At 37.9% G+C, this 21,586-nt stretch overlaps 1 protein-coding gene across 1 annotated transcript in view; it reads right to left on the bottom strand.

Moving 5' to 3' along the window:
• The window catches only part of SPEF2 (sperm flagellar 2), a 190,303-nt gene that overhangs the window by 125,945 nt on the left and 42,772 nt on the right, over nucleotides 1–21,586 (bottom strand). Inside the window, exons 9-10 of the mRNA XM_011944343.1 lie at nucleotides 15,137–15,324; nucleotides 10,888–11,056 (exon numbers count right to left, since the gene is read on the bottom strand). Coding sequence (XP_011799733.1) covers nucleotides 10,888–11,056; nucleotides 15,137–15,324 — 357 coding nt within the window. The remainder of the gene's footprint in view (nucleotides 1–10,887; nucleotides 11,057–15,136; nucleotides 15,325–21,586) is intronic.

Below are 21,586 nucleotides of genomic sequence, written 5' to 3'. Positions count from 1 at the left end.
AAGTTTGAGAATCACTGTTCTGAGGCCAGGTGTGGTGGCTCACACCCATAATCCCAGCACTTTGGAAGGCTGGGGTCGGGGGTGCTGGAGTGGGTGGCAAATTGCTTGAGGTCAGGAGTTTGAGACCAGCCTGGACAACGTGTGAAACCCTGTCTCTTAAAAAAAAAAAAAAATTAGCCTCAGACTCCCCAGTAGCTGGGACTACAGGCACCCGCTGCCACGCCCAGCTAATTTCTTTTTGTATTTTTAGTAGAGACAAGGTTTCACTGTGTTAGTCAGGATGGTCTCGATCTCCTGACCTTGTGATCCGCCTGCCTCGGCCTCCCAAAGTGATGGGATTACAGACTTGAGCTACCATGCCTGGCCATAATTCTTAATTTTATACTAACAGTGACTCAACTCAGAGAATTAGAGAGTCAAAGTATATTTTTAAAGTAATATAATTCTCAGTATAATTTCTCATAATTGGTCATAATTAATTTAAAGACCAGCTCACTCATATGCTAGATTTTATTTGTATTATTAGATTTTTGTTATTGGTTACCTATTTTCTAGTATTTTGGAAAACTGTATTTTGTACAATTGCTAGTCTTAAATTTTTTTATCATGTGAATCTCTAAAAACTCTTATCAACAGGTACATTATTATTATTCAAAATGCAATAAAATTTTAGGCTTATTGGAAAATAGACAAATTAATAGTTAAATTGTATCCAGAAAAAAAAAATAGTTAAATTGTATCCAGAGTGAGAGGTTAGGTAATTTATTAACTCAAGCCCAAACCCTTGGGCAGAAAATAATATCTTAACCAGGGACAAGCCAATTGCCCATTTATAGTATTTTAAATTGTTGCACAGTCTACATGTTTCCATTGGAAGATTGTTAGAAATAACCAAGATTGATATCTTCACAGATTATTGAAAAAGTCTGGATGCTGGAAGTGACTCTTAGTTGAGGATACCCAAACACACTTCATAAGCTTAGTTTGGTCTACAGGCTTGAAATTTAATGAAGCCATGGAAAAAATACAAAGATAAAAGAATCTAAGCTCACAGCTCATAGAGTTAGGTCCGTTCTGCACTAATACCTTTAAATCAACTGATGCCTACTCATACTTCACAAATCAACTGAATTTCATCCCTTCCAATGTGTCCCATAACCTCCTACTCTTATCCACACAGCATCATTCTCTGGAATGGTTTTTCTCTCATCCCTACTAAACTATGAACACTGGGAGGGAAGGATCTCTGTCTTATTTAACTTTATATCTTCAACACCTAAAACAGTGCTGGTAGAAGTAGACACTCAATAGATATCTATTTATTGAATGAATGAATTAATCAGTACTATAGGCTCAATATATGTGAACGGAATAAGTGACTGACTAAATTGAAATTCAATTTTAGTGATTTTAACTAAGTACAAAGATGACTTAGGCCTCCAGAAAAGATAGGCATAACCCAAAACTAGGGACAAGATCAGAAAGTATAATCCTCATAGACAGAAACTAGCAAAAGTCCACATACCACGGGTGAAATTAGCTAATATAGTAAGCATCTCCCGAAGTAACAACCTGCAGTATGATTTAAAGTGTGCATTTCTGTTAAATTAAGGCGTCTCTTTTTTTTGGTCAGCAAAAAGCATTTCATTTAAGATGCAATATATGAAAAACAATTTATTAATTTGGGTCTTTCTAACAAACTATGCCAGAGACTTAACAGGGAGGAGAGAGGTGTTGTAATGCCATTTTTAGGTATAAAAACAAATTAAAGTATTTCAATTTTCTGATGTTTTATCTCACAGGAAAGATGGAGGACAAGTCTTAATTTTTTAAATAGAAATATCCCTAAATCACCTAAAACAAATGGGTAACATCATTTAGGGAAAAATAAATCCCTTGAGAACATTGACTATATTCACATTACCAAAAATCCTATGGTTGAAAATAGTTTTTCCAAGTGAATTCATGTTTGGGAAGAGATCTGTCACACTTGAACATAGTAGCAATAGATTAGAACTGGTTAGAAATTCAAATAAGCAGCCTGCAAGATGCCAGAAAACTAGACAGGAAAGAAGTCAGGTTTAAAACAGTCAGGAGCTGGCAGGTCCTAAAGATCCAAGCTGGGCTGAGTCCAGAGTCCTGGAGTGGGAAAGAACAGCCCATGTCAATGGGTAGGTACAATCTGCTCTATGGCGGAAGCTGTTTGTGACCTGGTTAATTTTGTATTCCTAACTAGGTATTTGCTTTGGGTATCCTAGACTAGTATGACCCAGCTGTGTTCCACATGACTGGCAGAGGAGAAAAACAAGCTGCAGATGTTCTAGCTCTATTTGTGGCAATTGCCTAGAACCTCCTCACTTTGCTTCCAAGCCTTTAATGTGTGTCCTGTTCTGTTCTAGTTCTGCCTAGCTTCCAACCTGCCAGCTTTGTTTTCATTTTCTAGTCTGGTTCTCACCCAATCTCAGTTTCCATCACTGGCATGCTCAAAGGACTTGGCTTGATCCCACCTCTGTCTCTTCCTGTTTCTGGCCACATCAGGGAAATTATCTTGACTGTCTTGGTTCCAGTTCTAAGAATTAAACCCCTGGCACTGTATCTCCTAGCTGACCTTCCGGCTGTGTCTGTCCTGGTCTCCTACCACAGGGAATAAAATATTACAGAAGTATACCTATTGCTAGGGTAGAATGAAAAGTCTAGTGGCTATATTTCAGTTACTGTGCCTGGGGAATATGGCACTCAGAATGAAGCCATACTCCATGGGAAAGTAATAAGGTAACACTTTCACTTTTAGAGCCTCTGTTGTCATCTCTTCCAGGACTTTCTGTCCTCCAACTACCCCCAAACCCTGAGGAAATCTGGAAGAACTGCCTGAATTTTATTCAGACTTAAACATTTATAATAACTTACCAGGTTTCTTAGAAGAGGCAGAAGGTGTGGTTATTTATCTTCCCTAAGGGGAGTTCAGCAATGTAATCTGGCATCCCCACAGGGTTTCTTGAACACTGTATGGGACCTGTTTGATAGCCATGTGACAGTGGAAAAGATTGATGCTGCCACATACTGCCTTAGATAAAAAGGCAGAGAGAAGAGAGGATGATTAGCTGAAGAGCAGCTGAATTCTGTCCTTTTATCCAGGAGCTGCCAGGAAATGGGCTCTGTGTTGGGGCCCAGTTTCAAGGACTTAGAACAACTTTGGAAGATGAATTGACCCTGTTATGTGAGCCTGGAAGCCTTGTTAGGTCACTTGACCTCCAGTCAGGTCAGCATACGGTTAGCTACCTGGACAAATCTTTCTACCAGACACTCTGGCCTTCAGATTCCAGAGGAGCCAGTGGGCAGGGGTGTCTATCTTTCACTGACATTGGCAGGGTGGGTGCACCTCTAGAGAGAAGGTCATATCTATTGCCAGGAAATGCAGAGTCTGCACTATCAAGGGAAAGGCAGAGGTTAGCTCAACTTCATCTGCCATGTGGAGCCCCATGCTGAGCTGAACAGTGTTCTGGCTAGAAGCAGACTGTGGGTGGCCAATGCCTTGCCTATGGTTCCATACCATGGTTAATTCTGGATCATCAGGAAATCTAATGAATTTGACCTGATTCAATAATGCCTTTCACTCAGTAATCTGGTCACTTCTGTTCTAGGAGTAGCCTTCCTCAGTCTGCCCTAATCTAATGGTACGAAAACAGGCATTTTTAATTTTAGCCTATTGCAAAAGAAGACCAAGGGCAGTAGACTGCATCTACCTTATGCTTGGTTTTGGAGGGAAATTTACATTGGCCACAGTCAGTTACTCAGTGTGTGACAGTGGTCACTGTCAAGGCCTGCAGGCCCACACTGGAGAGAGCCTGGCACCTCACGATGCAATCCAATCACTCCAGCTTGTCACATATTCAGAAGCTCAGAAAGCTCAACAGTGACAGGTTTATTTTTTAGAAACACTGAGCTACAAATTAATAATATATCAAGCAGCCAGAATCACTGGGCTGACTGCAGGTCTGATTACCATAGGTAACTGACACTAGGCCATTATGGGAGATCCTCTCTGTTAAAAACTTACATTTCACTGCTGCTGAAATTCAGTGACCAGATGCAAACAATGGGTAGGGGCTTCTGCTTAGCACTCTGATTTCTAACTGTGCTCGAAGTGACTCACTCAGGGGATCAGCGGAAAAGTAGTTCAGTCACCCCAAAATGATAGGTTCCTACTCCTTGTTCCATTCTGTATTCCTGGAAAGCCACCATGGCCCTTCCAAGGCATTGAATGTGGCACACTGAGAATTACAGCAGCCCAGTGCTTTTCAAAGCACAATTGCCTGGGTCAAACAAACAAACAAAAAATAAGACTCTAAGGTCACTGTATTGCTCCCCAAGTGCCCTTGAGACTGAATCACCCTGGACTTCATATCAGATTTCTCCCTGTTCTGGGGCCACCAAACAATTCTAGTGGTGGTGGCTATCCTTATAAAAACAGTAAATGTCATTCCCCAACTGCTTAAACTATGCTCTATTCATCAGGGAGTGGCAGCCTACCTCAGGATCACTTTTACAGTACTTTTCATGGTCTTACTATTTAAAGAAACTTTTCCAGAAGCATCTACATCTGAATTCACCTGTCTACTGCTATTACTTAGCCAGGGATAGTAAGAAAGATAGATTTGGTTGGAATTTCTCTGGTGTCACAAAATACATAGGCATTATGACTTGTTCTGCCTATCTGGTAACTGCAAAATTCACACAGTATTTTTTCACATGGAATACCCTCTTCTATAATGACTATTACCACCCTCTTTATTTCACTGCTAAGATTGATACCTCAAAGAGGTATAAGCCACCCCCAGAAAGCTTAGAGGTGACACCGACCAATGTGTCAAAGACTACTATAGGCCCGCTGTACCAAATATGGCTGACAATTCCTGACAATGGACAGGAGTGGTGGCATTGGGGGTCTTTTAGGTGGGAGAGTTTATGGTTCTCAGTCCTACACATCTGAGCCAAATTAAAAATTAAACACTTTCTTGGATCCATTCAAGTTTTCAAGATTACAAATCCCATTGTGTCCTTCCTATATTTATCTCTTAAGACATTGCTTTAAAATTTTTTTTTTCTTTTGAGACAGAGTCTTGCTCTGTCACCCAGGCGGGAGTGCAGTGGCACGATCTTGGCTCACTGCAACCTCCGATTCCCGGGTTCAAGGGATTCTTGTGCCTTAGCCTCCCACGTAGCTGGAATTACAGGTGCCCGCCAAAATGTCCAGCTAATTTTTGTATTTTTAGGAGAGACAGGGTTTCACCATGTTGGCCAGCCTGGCCTGGAACTCCTGATCTCAAGTGATCTGCCTGCCTTGGCCTCCCAAAGTGCTGGGATTACAGGTGTGAGCTCCCGCATCCAGCCTATAGTTTTAAAATTTAAAAGTTTATAGCCAACTCTAAAATCTTAGCTGGTAATTCCAAGGAATTGATTGAAGAGAAAGTGGGCTTGATGCATAGAAGCTGGCTCTTGTAGTTGCCAAAGTAGGTAGAGAACAAACCCAAAACTCTGTGAAGAAAGCCCAGAAAAGCCCTGACCACCTTCTGTTTCCCTGGTCCCACAGAGGAGGCAGCTTGGAAGAGGGTTGCCTTCTCTCTATGTGATCAAGAACAAATAAAAATGAGTGGTGGACAATCACTCTGATCTTATTCACGTCAGTCATCCAGGACTCCTCTCTTTGGCTTTGTCCTTCTCACATCCCATTCCACTTCTATCTGGCTACCAACTTTTTGGAAACCATTTCTCAATTCTGGTCTAATGTCTTGAACTTGATACCTTAATTCAACTATTTCTACCATGGTCTTCAAATGAACTTACCTTATCTCCAGTGTTAATAATTTGAAGCCAAATATCCTTCACATGACCCAAGTTCATCTTCTATTTCTCCTATTCCATAGACACAAGTCCCAGACCTCTGTCAAGCCCTGTGAAATCCTTGGCCTACAACCATTAGAAAATAGCCTTGTTTCCTGGCAACCATGGACCTAGGGAAACTAGAGCCCTCTTTGAAAACCAATACATTGATGCTCTGCTCTGTAAGTTAGAATCAGTGTGTTTGATTACTACAGATAAGAAGCCTGGCTAACATGGTGAAACCCTATCTCTACTAAAAATACAAAAAATTAGCTGGGCGTGGTGGCGGGCGCCTGTAGTCCCAGCTACTGGGAAGGCTGAGGCAGGATGGCATGAACCTGGGAGGCAGAGCTTGCAGTGAGCCGAGATTGCGCCACTGCACTCCAGCCTGGGTGACAGAGTGAGACTCTGTCTCAAAAAAAAAAAAAAAAAAAGAAGAAAAAAAAAAGTATCCTACCCAACCAAGATACAATGAGGCGTAGTCTAAAAAAGCCATTTAGATAGCCTTACCATTAGTGAAGGAATCTGGGGAGTTAGAAGTAAAACTGTAAACAAATGGAGAAAAGAAACTGTAGGTATGAAATGGCACATTCTTAAAAAGTAAACTAGAATGATATGAGAATATTCCTTTCAACATCAAACTTCCTTCCCAGCTCCTTTCTATTTTGGAGGCTGATCATGATTCTTATTGCCTATCTTGAGAAATGTTTGTATTTTAGGAAGTGCTGGTGTCTTAATTCAAATGAATGATATTATGAGGCATTGAGTGCAATGACAGGCAGAATTTTTACAATAGAATAGCCTTAGAGAATATCTCAGCCTCCATCATATAAGCAAGTGCTTACTCTGTCCACTTAGAGGTCAGCTGTATTCCTCCATATCTGAAAATAAAAGATGAAACCATCATATTTTTCAGGGCCCTCCAGTACTACACAATGCAATTATATATATTTATATTAAAATGGCTAATTAAAATAGAATTAATGCTCAGGTTCATCAATAGAAGTATCTTCATAGTCAAAAGACAAGAAAATTTAAGACTTCTTGGCAAGAAACAGAAGAGGCCATAAAACAAGCAACTTCATGTGAAATTAAAAGTTCCTATACTTTAGTAGTAAGTTTCCACATTGCGACATTTTGTAAGGATCCTGAATAATGCATATATTATGGGCTGAATGTTTGTGTCTCCCCCAAATCCATATGTTGAAGCCCTAACCTCCAATGTGATGGTACTTGGAGGCTAGGCCCGTGGAATGCAATTAGGTTTAGATGAGGTCATGAGGGCGGGGCTCCCATGATGAGATCAGTTTCCTTATAAGAAGAAAAGAGACAAAAGCTCACTCCCTCTCTTTCTGCCCTGTGAGAACACAGCAGGAAGGCAGTCTTCTGTGAGCCAGGAAGAAAGCTCTCACTGGGGAGCCAAACTGGCTAACACCTTAATCGTGGGCTTCTCAGTCTCCAGAACTATGAAAAATCAATTCCTGTTGTTTAAACTACCCAATCTATGGTGTATTATTATAGCAGCCTGAGCTGATCAATGCAATGTATATGTTTTGAATGTAAAAAATTGATCGATTCACATGCCCTTAACATTCATCTACTAAAATCTCTCTCTGTTCTTGGGTCAATGATCCAGGGATGTCTTTGGGCCAAACAATTCAGATGAGACAGGAAAACAACAGAACTCCATGGCCCATTTAGTCCCATATTTCTATTCTTTGGTGGAAAAAGACCTGGTAGAAATAAATGTTATTGTAAAAAAATTGGGGGGTAGGTATCCATACATGTGCTATAGTGACAGGCGTACAGATGTCAAAACATAACATATACAACCACATCTTAAAGTCTAGTTGATGGAAAATCATAACCACAACAAGCTCACATGATCATGAACTTAAACAGTAATTTGCCATTAAAGGCAAAAAATAGCAGCAATTAAAAATCATGAACAACTTAAGACAACATGGATGATGTCCTGGAAATGAAACATCCTTCCTCCAAATTATAGAAATTCCAACTATCACTTGGTTGTGGGCATGCACAGTAGAGCTCTGAAAATGGTTAAGTGCTTTGTGGCAGGGACTTCTTAGAAAAATCCAAATCTTCAGGAAACCATAGCCATGAGCTAATTTTAGTTTCTGAACACTAAATTTTAGTAACTCTTAAACTCATTCAACTAGTAATTGCTAGTAAGCAGCTTATATAAAAGTGAAATGCTGTGAATTGCAACTCATGTGCTAGTAAGACCCATCGAAAGAATTTGCATTAGGGGGAATTTGAGGTTCACCGGCAGGCATCCACTGCATGATTGAGAACCACTGGCTGCTGTGTGGGGCTGTGCTGCCAGCTGCACTAGAGGAACCGGGCCTCCTGGCTTAGCCTGCTATCTACGGTCCATTCGGCTTTCAGGGCTCTGCCTCACTCTACTAAATAACTCAATGTTGTTATGCTGCGGTAGTTGCCTAGGAACCCCAGAGAGGTCTGGCTGCTCCATGATGCTGTTCTTGCCTCTTTCCTGGGAGAGAGAAATGTTATTTCTAGCCACTGGGCTAGAGTTCCCTCATATTCAGTCATTCTCATATAAACAGAGTGTGATGATTTAGGGAATAACGTTAAGAAACAAGCGTCAAATTTTTGGCAGCTACATATGACATGTACATAAGCAAACATCTGTTTTAATTGCAATTTCTAGGTACAATATTTAAAAAGTTTAAGCATAATAGCTTATTCTAACAGAATATAGGCTTTTAAAAGCACAGACTCAAAACTGGGAACTGTCAGTTCTTTAAAGGTAGGGGGTATGGACATCAATTAAGTATGCTAAGAATATAAACTTTTTGAAGATTAATTTCTGAATAATACATTTGCTTGAACATAATAATGTTCATTATAATGTTATTGAAGGTTATTGAATATCATTATTGAATAACATTCAACATAATTTAAATGTTATTATACATAATGTTCATTATATATAATGTTCAATAACATTATAATGAACATTATTATGTTCAAGCAAATCTATTAATTTCTGAGTAATATATTTGCATTAAAACTCCTAAACAAATTTAATAATGACAAATGTGGACCACTGTTTCTTTTAGATAAGCCAGGATGCACTGCCCCTCTGCGTCTTGTGATAGACTATTTAAGCCAGATAATATATTTTACAAGTTGAAACATTTATTTTTTACTTGTATGTAGGAACATTTAGGACAAGTTCTTGAAGAGACCAAAGGTCTAAAAATAAAGAATGACAGTATAATAGCTTACAGTACATCCTAAAACCTGTATATGGCATATTTTCCATTATGGTATCAGAGAGAGCTTGTGAAAACGTATTATAAATCCTAAGGTAATTTTCATTTCCAGAAAAACAGCAAAGTCAATACACAAAATAAAGTGCATTGCTAGATGATCACAAACTCCTAACAAAAATTTACAATTTCCTGCAAAAGAAATGCATCATCTGCTTCAGGATGTGGGTAAGACAAGCATGTTCCTGTGGTAACCATTTCTCATACAAGGAAAATAGCTAGAGAGACAAAAATCTTTGCTAAGCTGCAGCCTACTAGGTCTCCTGATTTGTAAGAGCAACAAGAATAGAGATTGAGCTGTTTAAGAAGTAATTTAGAAATAAACATTCGATGAACGAGTAAAGTCTGTCAAATAAAATGACTTTTAATTTACAATGGAAAGAAATACTTTAACATAGTTTGATACTGTCAAAGCATTTTATTACATGGCATTATACTTTAAGTGGATGTAATAGGTTTAGTATATTTTACAACCATACAAAACAAACATCCACATATATCTTTTAAGGTTCTAATCAATCCTTAATAATAATTCTCTTAGTGCTACAAATATAGATTCATTTAATTAAAATATAGTGTACATTTAACTTCTCATAATCTCATATTATTTCCTTATCTTTTAACCACAAGGTTATCTTCTTGTAATATTTACTTATTAGTGTTATTTTGCACTTTTCTTTGTTCATTGTAATTTATTCATTTTATTCACTCTTTGTTCCACAAACCTTTGTTGAGTATTTACTATCAGTGAATAATTAGGTCAAATCATCTTTCCATAGATTTTTTTCATGTTGCACTTACTGAACTTCTGGGACTCATTTTGTAATTTTTCTAGTAAAAAGCCTCACTCCTCATTCCATTGATGTTGATCCACTCAAAACTTCTATCCAAAAGCTTTGAGTGTTACACCTTTACTTCTAAGGGTGAGGTGGAGTGGGATGGGGAGAGTAGGATGGTGAGGAAAGAAATGGATATGTATTACATGCATCCAACATGAAGTGCACTCAGCTGTGTTTAACTCATGTTATTTTAAATGAAGTAGGTATAGTAGTATTCCCTTTCCATAAATTGAAAAGTGGAAATCTATTAGCCCTTAAGGAACTGGTCACCTAAGGTTGCACAGTTAGTAGTTGGCAATTTCAATAATGTAGCTCTAGTCTGTCTAATCTCAAAGCGTTTACAATAGTTCTTCTAAGAATCACAGTTGGCACCTGATACTTTTTATTTCAATCTTTGAAGAAAAGATTGTTTTAATCTATGCTATTCATAAAACCCAGACCTCCTCCTTTTTCATTTTGCCTGTAAAAAAATCTATTATTTAGATCGATTACAAAAGAAATACATTTTAACAATGGTTTTTGAAGCCAAAGTAGACAGCCCATAGAAAGAAAAATGCTAATAAATAAATTAAAGCATTTTAAAAATTCTGAAATCTGTCTACTTAGACAATTACTATGCTTGATGTTTTTTCAGACCACTCCCCTAAGATTACTAGTAACAATAGATAATAGCTTATGTATAGTTTAAGCAGCTAAAAAGTAGCACAAATATACAAATTAAAACAAGGGAAAATGCAAACAAAACATGCCTATTTTTATTAGTAGAAATGAAATAAGGAATATCACAAAATTAATGTTAAAGAAAAAGGATTTATTATGTAGCATTCTAATTATTTCATATCAGTAGGTACCTTATATTCTTCATAATCATTGGTATCTAGTAAGTCCCTTTTCTCCAGTTCTATAAGTTGTTCTCTTGAGGGGTTAGCAGGTAGTGTCTTAACAGAGGCTTGTTCATATATGGGTTTTGCATTAAAAAATAGTTCCTTCCAATCATGCATCAACTTATATGGAATCAGGCTATTGCACAAAGAAAAGGTAGAGATGAATCAATGGTTAGTCAAATATAGATTTTAAACATTGGTATTTTTATTATATTTATGTAAATTAGCTCACTTTCATCAAACAGAAATAATTACTGAAAAATGATCTTAAAGGTTACCATATGTGCAATGACAATAAGACTAATATATATTAGATTTTTCTGTTACAAATTATTTACAAAATGTAAACCTAATGTTCTCTTAAAGGGGCCTTGAAAAGCACTCAGTTTGTTCATTTTGCACAGGAGGACACTGATACCAGAGCATTTAAATAATTTCCTAAGGTTGCATAGTAAGCTGACATCAGAGCTGAGAATTAAGGAACCTAAGTGTTCTGACTGTGCTCACTATTTTTAGAGATATTGTTCTGCTATGAAACAGTCAATAAAAAAGTTTAAAGAACCCGTGGCATAAAGTAACAATCATTCTTCAAACCCACTAAGTTCCAAACATTTTATTAGCCACTAGAAATATAATAGCAACTGGAATACCTGGCTTTAAATAGCAGACTCTGGGAAATAAGGGCAAAAAATAGTTGCATAAATAAATGAAAGTTCTGAACAAGAATTATACAATAGGAAAGTATAACAGTATGACTCAACTTAACTTGTTGGTTCCAGGAAGGTCTCTTTAAAGAAATGATTGCCAAGCTGAGGCCTAAAGAATGCTTAGGAGGCAGCAAGGAAAGAGTGATGGGAAAATTGTTTCAGGACAAGATGTGCGAAATGTCCTGACGTGATCACAAACAGTTGGACTAGAACTTGAAATTACAACTTAAAAAGTAGTATTTCATTCTGATTCATGCTACAACATGAATGGAACCTTGAAGACATTATGCTACGCGAAATAAGCCAGACACAAAAAGGATGACTATTGTATTATTCCACTTATATAAGGTACCTAGAAGAAACAAATTCAGGGACATCAAGTTGGATAGAGATTATCAGCGGCTGGGGATTGGAGGGGATGAGGAGCTATTATTTAATGGGTACAGACCTAACAACTTTTCCTGTTTAAAAGGCTGTGTGTTCAGGGGTCTTGAACTCCTGACAAACCTCGTATTCAGGTACTTCTCCGTTTTGCTTTCTCCACCACTTATTAGGGCTTTAAAAATCCCCAAAATTACCTGTTTCCTCCTAAAAACCTTTTAACATTCTCTTTCAATATGACTTACTATGACATCTGTAGACATTCTATGGCTTCACGATTGCAACCCATTAAAGTAGTCCATGTATTTTGAAAAAAAAACTGTAGAAGGAAAAAACCTTAGCTATCTGACCTTTACCGTAAAATTCTTTTCACTTTTAAGGATATGAGGATAGAAACGGACAAAATGGCAAAAGTAGGAACATTTTTAAAATAGCTTCTCTAGTCATATAGAATATTGGTCTCCATGTTCTTGCCAAACTTCTCCTTTTCCTCAAGATTCTGACCTTGCCATTCCCCACCTGATCCACTGAGGCTCCTGAATAAGAAAATCACCTGCTATGGCTTCTGGGTCCCTGAACACCTCCCTTGTTAGCTGACATTATTAAGATTCCATGCATACTTTTGGGCTAGCAATTCAGTTTTTTTAGAGGATTCAAATTCCGTCAGCTCACTTCAGATCAGCCTGATCTGGTGAAGCAATTATTAATTCAAAATAAAACAGTGAGGAAAAAATGCTATTATATCAAAAAAAAAAAAGGCTGCTTTAGAAGCAGTATTATACTTTCCATTTCAGAATGAGTTCTGTTGACTTTATATAAGTTAGTCTGGAAATTCCAGCTATGTGGTCTGCTTTTTTTTTTTTTTTGAAACGGAGTCTCACTCTGTCACGCAGCCTGGAGTATAGTGGCGTGATCTCTGCTCACCGCAACCTCCTTCCCCCGTGTTCAAGCGATTCTGCTGCCTCAGCCCCTCGAGTGACTGGGATTACAGGCACCTGCCACCGTGCCTAGCTAATTTTTGTATTTTTAGTAGAGATGGGGTTTCACTATCTTGACCAGGCTGGTCTTGAACACCTGACTTCATGATCCACCCGCCTCAGCCTCCCAAAGTGCTGGGATTACCAGCGTGAGTCTGCTTTAGCTTATGTGAAAGGAAAATATCTTGGGCCGTTTCAAGCTGGGAACCACTCGGGCAAATCTGCCTCCCATTCTATTTAAGTCATCCCTTTGCTCACAGAGATAGATGCAAATTCTGATTGCCTTCTTTGGAAAGACTTACCAGAAACTCAAAAGAATGCAGCCTTCCGTCTCTCACCTATATGTGACCTGGAAGCCCCCAGTGGGTGGGCCTTGCTTTGAGCTGTCTCCGTCTTTCTAGATGGAACTAATACACTTACTTCTTGCGTATTGATGATGTCTCAGGTCTCCCTAAAATGTATAAAACCAAGCTGTGGCCTGACCACCTTGAGCACATGTCGTCAGGACTTCCTGAGGCTGTGTCACAGGTACGTCCTCAACCTTGGTAAAATAAACTTTCTAAGTAACTGAGACCTGTCTCAAGTTTTCAGGGTTCACACCTAGTAGTCTCCATGAATCATTTATCTCACTTTCATGTTATTCTGTTGCTGTTTAGATATACTTTGATTTTTAAAATTAAACTTTCTATTTTGAGGTAATAGTATGTTCACATTAGGTGTAAGAAATAATATGGAGATCCATATACCCTTTACCCAGTATCTCCTGATTGTAATATTTTGCAAAACCACAGTACAATATCACCACCAGGATATTAACATTGATACAGTCAAGATACAGAACGTTCCATCACCACAGAACCTATCATGTTGCCCTTTCAGAGCCACACTCACTTCCCTCTCACTTCCACCCCATTCTTAGCCCCTGGCAATCACTAATCTGTTCTCAGTTTCTATAACTTTGTTATTTCAAGAATGTTATGTAAATGAAATCATAGCGCATGTAACATTTTGGCTTTTTCCCACTCAGCGTGTAAGTATCTGGAGGTTCATCCAGATTGTGGCATGCATCAATAGTGTATTATTTTATATTTCTCAGCAATATTCCATGATATGGATGTATCATACTTTATTACCTATTGAGAGACATCTGAATTGTTATCAGTTTTAAGTTACTACAAATAAAGGTGATATAAACATTTCTATACAGATTTTTAGTGTGAATTTAAGTCTTAATTTCTCTAGGATAAACGCCCAGAAGTGTAATCGCTAGGTTGTATGGGATTTGCATATTCAGCTTTTTAAGAAATTGCCAAACTGTTTTCCAGAGGGGCTGTACCATTTCACATTCTCAGCAGCAATGAATTGGTGGTTTTCTCCAGATCCGTGTCAGTATTTGGTGTTCTCATTTTTTTTTTAATTTTAGCCATTCTTATAGGAGTGTAATGATAAATCATTGTGATTTCAATTTGAATTTCTCTAATGACTGAGGATGAATTTTTTTACGTGTGTATTTGTCATCTGAATATCCTCTTCAGTGAAATGTCTTTTCATATCTTTTGCCTATTTTTGAGCTGCCTTATTTTTTATTGTTGAGTTTTGAGAATACTTTATATATTCTAGATATTAGTCTTTTGTTGGATAGGCAGTTTGAAGTATCTTCTCCTGTTCTATACATCCTTTCAGCTTTTTCAAAGCAAAAAGTTTTAATTTTGAAGAAGTCCAACCTATAAAGTTTTGTCTTTTGCAGAGCAAAACTTTTTAATTTTAATGAAGTCCAATTTGTCAAGTTTTCCTCTTATGGATCATGCTTTTGGTGTCAAGTCTAAGAACTTGTTGCCTAGTCATAGAGCCCAAAGATTGTCTCCCATTTTTTCCTCACAGTTTTATAGTACTATGTTTTACATTTAAGTCCATGATCCACTTTGAGTTAATTTTCATAAAAGGTATGGAAAAAGGCATGTAGGCATCTTAAATGAAAGTAGTCAGTGAGTAAGTCAAGTCAGTAATCAAGGTCTCCTGGACCCCACCTTTTAGTCTTTTCATGAATCATTTGTATCTCTCTTTACTTATCAGCTTAGTATCTACTTTACAATCTTATCCTTCCTCATTCTCTATCGTGTCTCTACTATGTTATTAAAAAAAAATACTTACTTATTTGTCAACATTCGATAGTCTGCCACTTTAGTGGACAAATCAACTATTTGATCCAAAATTTCTGCACATATTGAATAATGCTTTTTATAACGAGCTTGAGCTCTTTCCACAGCAATCTGATCATGAAATCTCTTTTCTTTAAGGAACTGTTCTTCAAAATCAATCTTGGCTTGTTTTGCCAAAGCCTAAAAAGGTAAAAACATATTTTTAAGTCACTAGAACAAAATCAAATAAAAATAATGTCATCATTTCAATAGCCAAAACGTCTTTCAGTAGAATGAAACCTCTTCTCACACCAGGAAAAAAATTAATCATGAATGAACACTTTTTTCTTAATACATTAGTACTGAGTACGATGGCAAAGACAATATTGGAAATATCCCACTCTCAGTTTATCTTATCAACAAAGCATAATACAGTGAGAAGTGATCTAACTGGGGAAAGCCCAATTTGGATTAATGAGGAATTAGATCTTCAGCCTTCAAAAAGAAGTCCTGAGTTCACTGGTTGCAAATAGGGATCAGACAGAAACAGGCAAGTCTGTGCCAGACCATTAGCATAGCTGACCCCTCACTCCCACCTCCAGAGTGTCAACTTGGATACATCTGCTATAGTCATTGCCCTTTGTCTTTCAATGGGAGAGTTCTATAATACCGATTTATACTTAGAAAATATTTTAGAAAGTCTCTGATTATACTGGCTTGAGAATATAACGTATTTGCCAACATGTGTTAAATGTGTTAATTACAAACCCTCTATGGTTACAGCCTTAATAAGCTGATGGCATTCATTTGTAGGAACATCTATGTATGTAGAAAGCAATGAAACACTTAGCTTGTTATCGTCCTCTCCTTAGTGCACTATTATTTTGTTTAGGGAATCTTTTCTTCACACAAGGTACAAAGGCTGAACGCAGTCCAGCTAAGCTGAGGATAACATAATACTTAATTAGTGGGATTCAGATGACCCAATATTGCTTTTCAGATAGCTATGCCAGCTTCTTGAGAAATTTAGTTATATGCTAGCCTGCTCTAGGAAAAAGACTTGCCTCCTGTAACAACCCAGTGAGTATCAAACGGAAGTAAACTTGGGCTTTGGAGGAGCTATGGTCGAGTTCAAGCCCTAGATTTTATATAGAATTCAAGCACTAGCTGTGAGATCTTGGGCAAGTCATTAGTCTCCTTATGTCTCCATTTCCTCAAAGTCAGGATATTAAGAGTACTTAGTATACCCAGAAAAATTACCAAACCATCTCATCAAAACAAATATTTCCTATTATGATACTATTCATAAATGACTAGATGTGTGACAATGGATTGCTGTGTAAGGTCCACCATTTGTTTTGCTATTGCTATTTTATTTTGTGTGCTTATTTCATTTTTGTTGGGAAAGGGGTTAAGCTGGATGATCACTAAGGTCAATTCTGTACATTTGACAGATTCAGGAATTACACCAGAGTTTGTTATTCTTGTGTTATTCTGTATACCCTGTTTTCATGGAGAAAGAGTACAATTTAAGTACAAAGCTTTATGACATGATTCATGAAGTGAAGAATTCAGAGGAAAAATGAATCTAAGAGAGCAGAAATATCTGATGAGAATTTATGGAGAGGGTGACACAAAAATGGATCATGAGGTTGGTTTACTACAGAGTTCTCCGAAACACCTGGAAATATTTAGGATGTGAGGAATAAAAACCTTTAAGAGAATGGTAGAATGTTCCTACCAGTAATAGTATAGCTTTCAACCCTGGTTGCTGCCATTGCCTGTCTCCCCATATCCCTCTCTCTCTTCCTCCCTTCCCCGCTCCCTCCCTCCCTTCCTCTATTCCTCTCCCTTACTTCATCCAGCTTAGTCTTCCTTCTCCTTTTCTATCTCTACCATCAATCCTCTGCCAAAGCCACCACAATTTCCTGTCTCATTACAGCTAAGTGGGTTGCAGCCATAAAAAAAGAAGGAGGAAAAGGAAAAAGGAAGCCTGTGGGAGGTAGTAAATCTCAGTGGTTATGAGCTTGGACTCTAAAATCTGATCAAGCTGGCCTTGCTCCCTGCTACACCGCTGAGAAGCTGTGTGACTTTAAGCCTTCTAATCTTCAATTTCCTGATGTGTAAAATGTAAATAAAGATGGTATCCACTTATGGTCATTGCAAGAATTATTTTATACATGCTTGCAACAAACATAGTATAATGCTTGACTCAAAGTAAAGCTCAAAAAACATTAAATATTATTGCAATTAATTATTAATAATAATAGTAGTTAGCACAGAAATTTGAAATCAGGAACTGTCTTAATACAGAATACTTTTGCAGTTACCTCAAAGGAAGAGATTAGCAGATTTAATCTAAAAACAAAACAAAAACCCTCAAAAAATTGAAAGAAAAACACAAAGTTCTTCTCCCTCGTTTTCTTTCTCTCTCTCCTCCTTCCTTCCTCTTTCTTTCTTTCTCTCTCTTTCTCTCTTTTTCTCTTTTTCTCTTTCTCTCTGTCTCTCTCTCTTTCTTTCCTGTCTTTTTCCCCAAGATGGAGTCTTGCTCTGTCATCTAGACCTGGAGTGCAATGGGGCGATCTCAGCTCACAGCAACCTCCGCCTCCTGGGTTCAAGCAATTCTCCTGCCTCAGCCTCCCAAGTAGCTGGGATTACAGGTGCACGCCACCACCCCTGGCTAATTTTTGCATTTTTAGTAGAGATGGGGTTTCACCATGTTGGCCAGGCTGGTCTCGAAGTCTTGACCTTGTGATCCACCTGCCTCGGCCTCCCAAAGTAGTGGGATTACAGGTGTGAGCCATCATGCGCAGCCCTTCTTCCTTCTTCCCTTCCTTCCTTCCTTCCTTCCTCTCTGTTCCTTCCTTTCTCCCTTTCTCTCTTTCTTTCCCTTCCTTCCTTCCTTCCTTCCTTCCTTTCTTTCTTTCTCTTTCTTTCTTTCTTTCTTTCTTTCTTTCTTTCTTTCTTTCTTTCTTTTCTTTCTTTCTTTCTTCTTTCTTTCTTTCCCTCCCTCCCTCTCTCTCTCTTTCTTTCTTTTTCTTCCTTCCTTTCCTTTCCTTTCCTTTCCTTTTCCTTCCTTCTTTCCTTCCTTCCTTTCTTCCTTTCTTCTTTCCTTGTTTTTTTTCTTTCTTTATTTCATGAGCAAGAGCAAATGTGGTCCTGCCCTCATGGACTTTACATGCCTAAACAGTCAAAGAGTCACACAAATACATGTATAAGTACACACTATGACAAGTGTCATTGGGGCAAGACCGTGGGGTATGAGGTTATATAACAGGGGCCTGACCTAGACAAGAAGGGGCATATGCATGGAGTTTTGAAAACAAGTATTAATTGGGTGAAGGCACTTGGAAAGAGGGGCAAAGTAGAAGAAATGACTTGTTCAAGGATCTCAGAGCAAACCAATGTGGCCAGAGCCCAGGCAATGAAGGGGGGCAATGAAGCCTCAGAGGGGATTATATGGGAGACCAAAAAAGGCTGGAGCAGCTTCCCCAAAGTTTTCTGTGCCACTGAGGGGACATGTGGGCTGCAGTAGCTGAGGTCTCAATAGGACTGGGCTTGCATCTGATGACCACAGTGTTTCCAAGATGGCTTGGCCCTTATAACTTGGGGAATTGTACATTCTCTGTGTGCAGAGTTGGGGTGAAAGAGTACAACTTAGGGTTGACTTAAGGAACATATATAATGTTATATTCTTACACTCTCCAGTTTTTGGTCACCAATTCATAACCACTAAAAATGGATGAAGGAAACCACTGCAGTAGTAGTACTGCAGTAGAAACCAGGGATGGTAGTGTAGACATAGAGGAAAATGGACACAATGAAGAGAAATTTAATGCATGAAAATGATAGCACTTAGTGGATGTTTTGGGTATGGAAGAATAAGGGTGAAGCAATTTTCAAGTGGACCCTGAGGTTTCAGGCTTGTACAATTTGATAAATAATGATGCCATTTGTTGAGATATGGAACACTGAAAAAGACTAGTTGCATAGAAAAGGTCATACATTTGGCTTGGAACATGTTGAATATGAAGTGTCTCTGAGACATACGACCACAGATGTCAAGGAATACTAAAACTATGGCCCTTCATCTCAGAGGACAGAGGCATAACTGCATGAGTCATCTGTCTGTTGCAGTAAATACACCACCATGGTTGTGGATGCAGCTGTCTGAGAAGTAACATAGAAAAGAAAATAAGGCAGCCTAAGATGAAGCTTTGAGGAATCTGTCAATAAATGTTTTGATATAAAAGAACAATGAGCCTGTAAAGACAATGACCCTGCTCCTGAGAAGGAGCAGCCAAAGAAGTAGAAACAAAATCAGTATTTTCCACAGCAATACTTAATAGAAAGTAGCCATGGAATAGCAAATCAATACTATTAAAATAAGTAACACAAATATTATTAATAGTCTGTAAGCATAGTTAAGAAACCTTAAAGACCTTAATAGATTTAAAAGTAATTTTAGAATGTTCCACCTCCTCCCACTCTCAAATAATAATAAAAATGACAAGAACAATAAAATCTAAGGACAAAGCTGGAAACATCACACTACCTGATTTCAAACTACACTATACTATACAGGGTTACAGTAATCAAAACACAAAAACAGACACATAGACCAATGGAATAGAGAACCCAGAAATAAGACTACACACCTCCAGTTATCAGATCTGCAACAAACCTTACAAATACAAGCAATGGTGAAAGGATTTCCCATTTGATAGATGGTGCTGGGAAAACTGGCTAGCCCTATGCAGAAGATAGAAACTAGACCCCTTCCTTACACCATATACAATAATTAACTCAAGATGGATTAAAGACTTAAATGTAAAACCCAAAGCCATAAAAACCTGGAAGACAACCTAAGTAATACCATTCAGGACAGAAGCACGGGCAAATATTTCATGATGAATATGTCAAAAGCAATTGCAACAGAAGCAAAAATTGACAAATGGGACCTAATTAAGCTAAAGAGCTTCTACACAGCAAAAGAAACTGTTAACAGAGTATACTGACAACCTACAGAATGGGAGAAAATTTTTACAAACTATGCATCTGACAAAGGTCTAATATCCAGCATCTATAAGGAACTTAGACAAATTTACAAGAGAAAAACAAACAACCCCATTAAAAAGTGGGCAAATGACATGAACGGACACTTTGCAAAAGAAGACATACAAGCAGCTAATAAACACATGAAAAAAAGCTTAACATCACTGACCATTAGATACATGCAAATCAAAACCATAATGAGATACCATCTCATACCAGTCAGAATGACTATTATCAAAAAGTCAAAAAATAACAGATGCTGGTGAGATTGTAGAGAAAAAGGAACAAGTTTACACTGTAGATGGAACAGTAAAATAGTTCAACCATTGTGGAGGACAGTGTGGCAATTCCGCAAAGATCTAGAGGCAGTAATATCATTCAACCCAGCACTCCCATTACTGGGTATATACCCAAAGGAATACAAATCATTCTATTTTAAAGACACATGAATGCCTACATTCATTGCAACACTATTCACAATAGTAAAGACATGGAATCAACCTAAATGCCCATCAATGATAGACTGGATAAAGAAAATGTGGTATATATACACCATGGAATACTATGCAGCCATAAAAAGGAATGAGATCATATCCTTTTCAGGGACATGGATTGAGCTGGAGGCTATTATCCTCAGCAAACTAATGCAGGAATAGAAAACCAAATACTGCATGTTCTCACTTATAAGTGGAAGCTAAATTATGAGAACACATGGACACACAGAGAGGAACAACAACACTGGGACCTTTCAGAGGGTGGTGGGTGGGAGGAAAGAGAGTATCAGGCAAAATAACTAATGGGCACTAGCCTTAATATCTGGGTGATGAAATAATCTGTACAACAAATCCCCATGACTCACATTTACCTATGTAACAAACCTGCACTTATACCCCTGAACTTAAAATAAAAGTTAAGCAAGTATATATATACACACACACACACATATGTATATATATGCTCACCACATATATATGTGGTGAGCATATATATACATATGTGTGTGTGTGTGTATATATAACCCTCCTTTATTCACATAAAAAAAGTAGTAGAATGATAATGCTCTAGGGAATAAAATGGATTTTGTTTAGTTAGTAAATGATACTGGATAGATGAGGTGACTGCACCAGCCACTGTTGGTGGAGAGTTGATAAACTCAACATGTACGGATGAAAGTCATAAAATCCAAACATCTCTAAGGGAGAGATGCCAAGGAACTAGATAGCTTTGCTGTTGGAAAAGTAATCATGTGAGAGGAAGAAATACAATTTTTTCAGGTACTTCAGAAACTCACAATTAAGTCTCTGAGGCTTTAGCAGGCCCAACTGTTCCAGTCCTCTGAAGTTAGTTCAACCCCAGTTTAGGAAAGAAGAGATGATCCTTATCAACACGAGACCAGTCCAGCTAAACA

This window comes from Colobus angolensis, unplaced genomic scaffold, assembly GCF_000951035.1.
Source record: "Colobus angolensis palliatus isolate OR3802 unplaced genomic scaffold, Cang.pa_1.0 Scaffold230, whole genome shotgun sequence".
NCBI classification, from domain to species: Eukaryota; Metazoa; Chordata; class Mammalia; order Primates; family Cercopithecidae; genus Colobus; species Colobus angolensis.
This window is presented reverse-complemented; position numbering and strand designations above follow the sequence as displayed.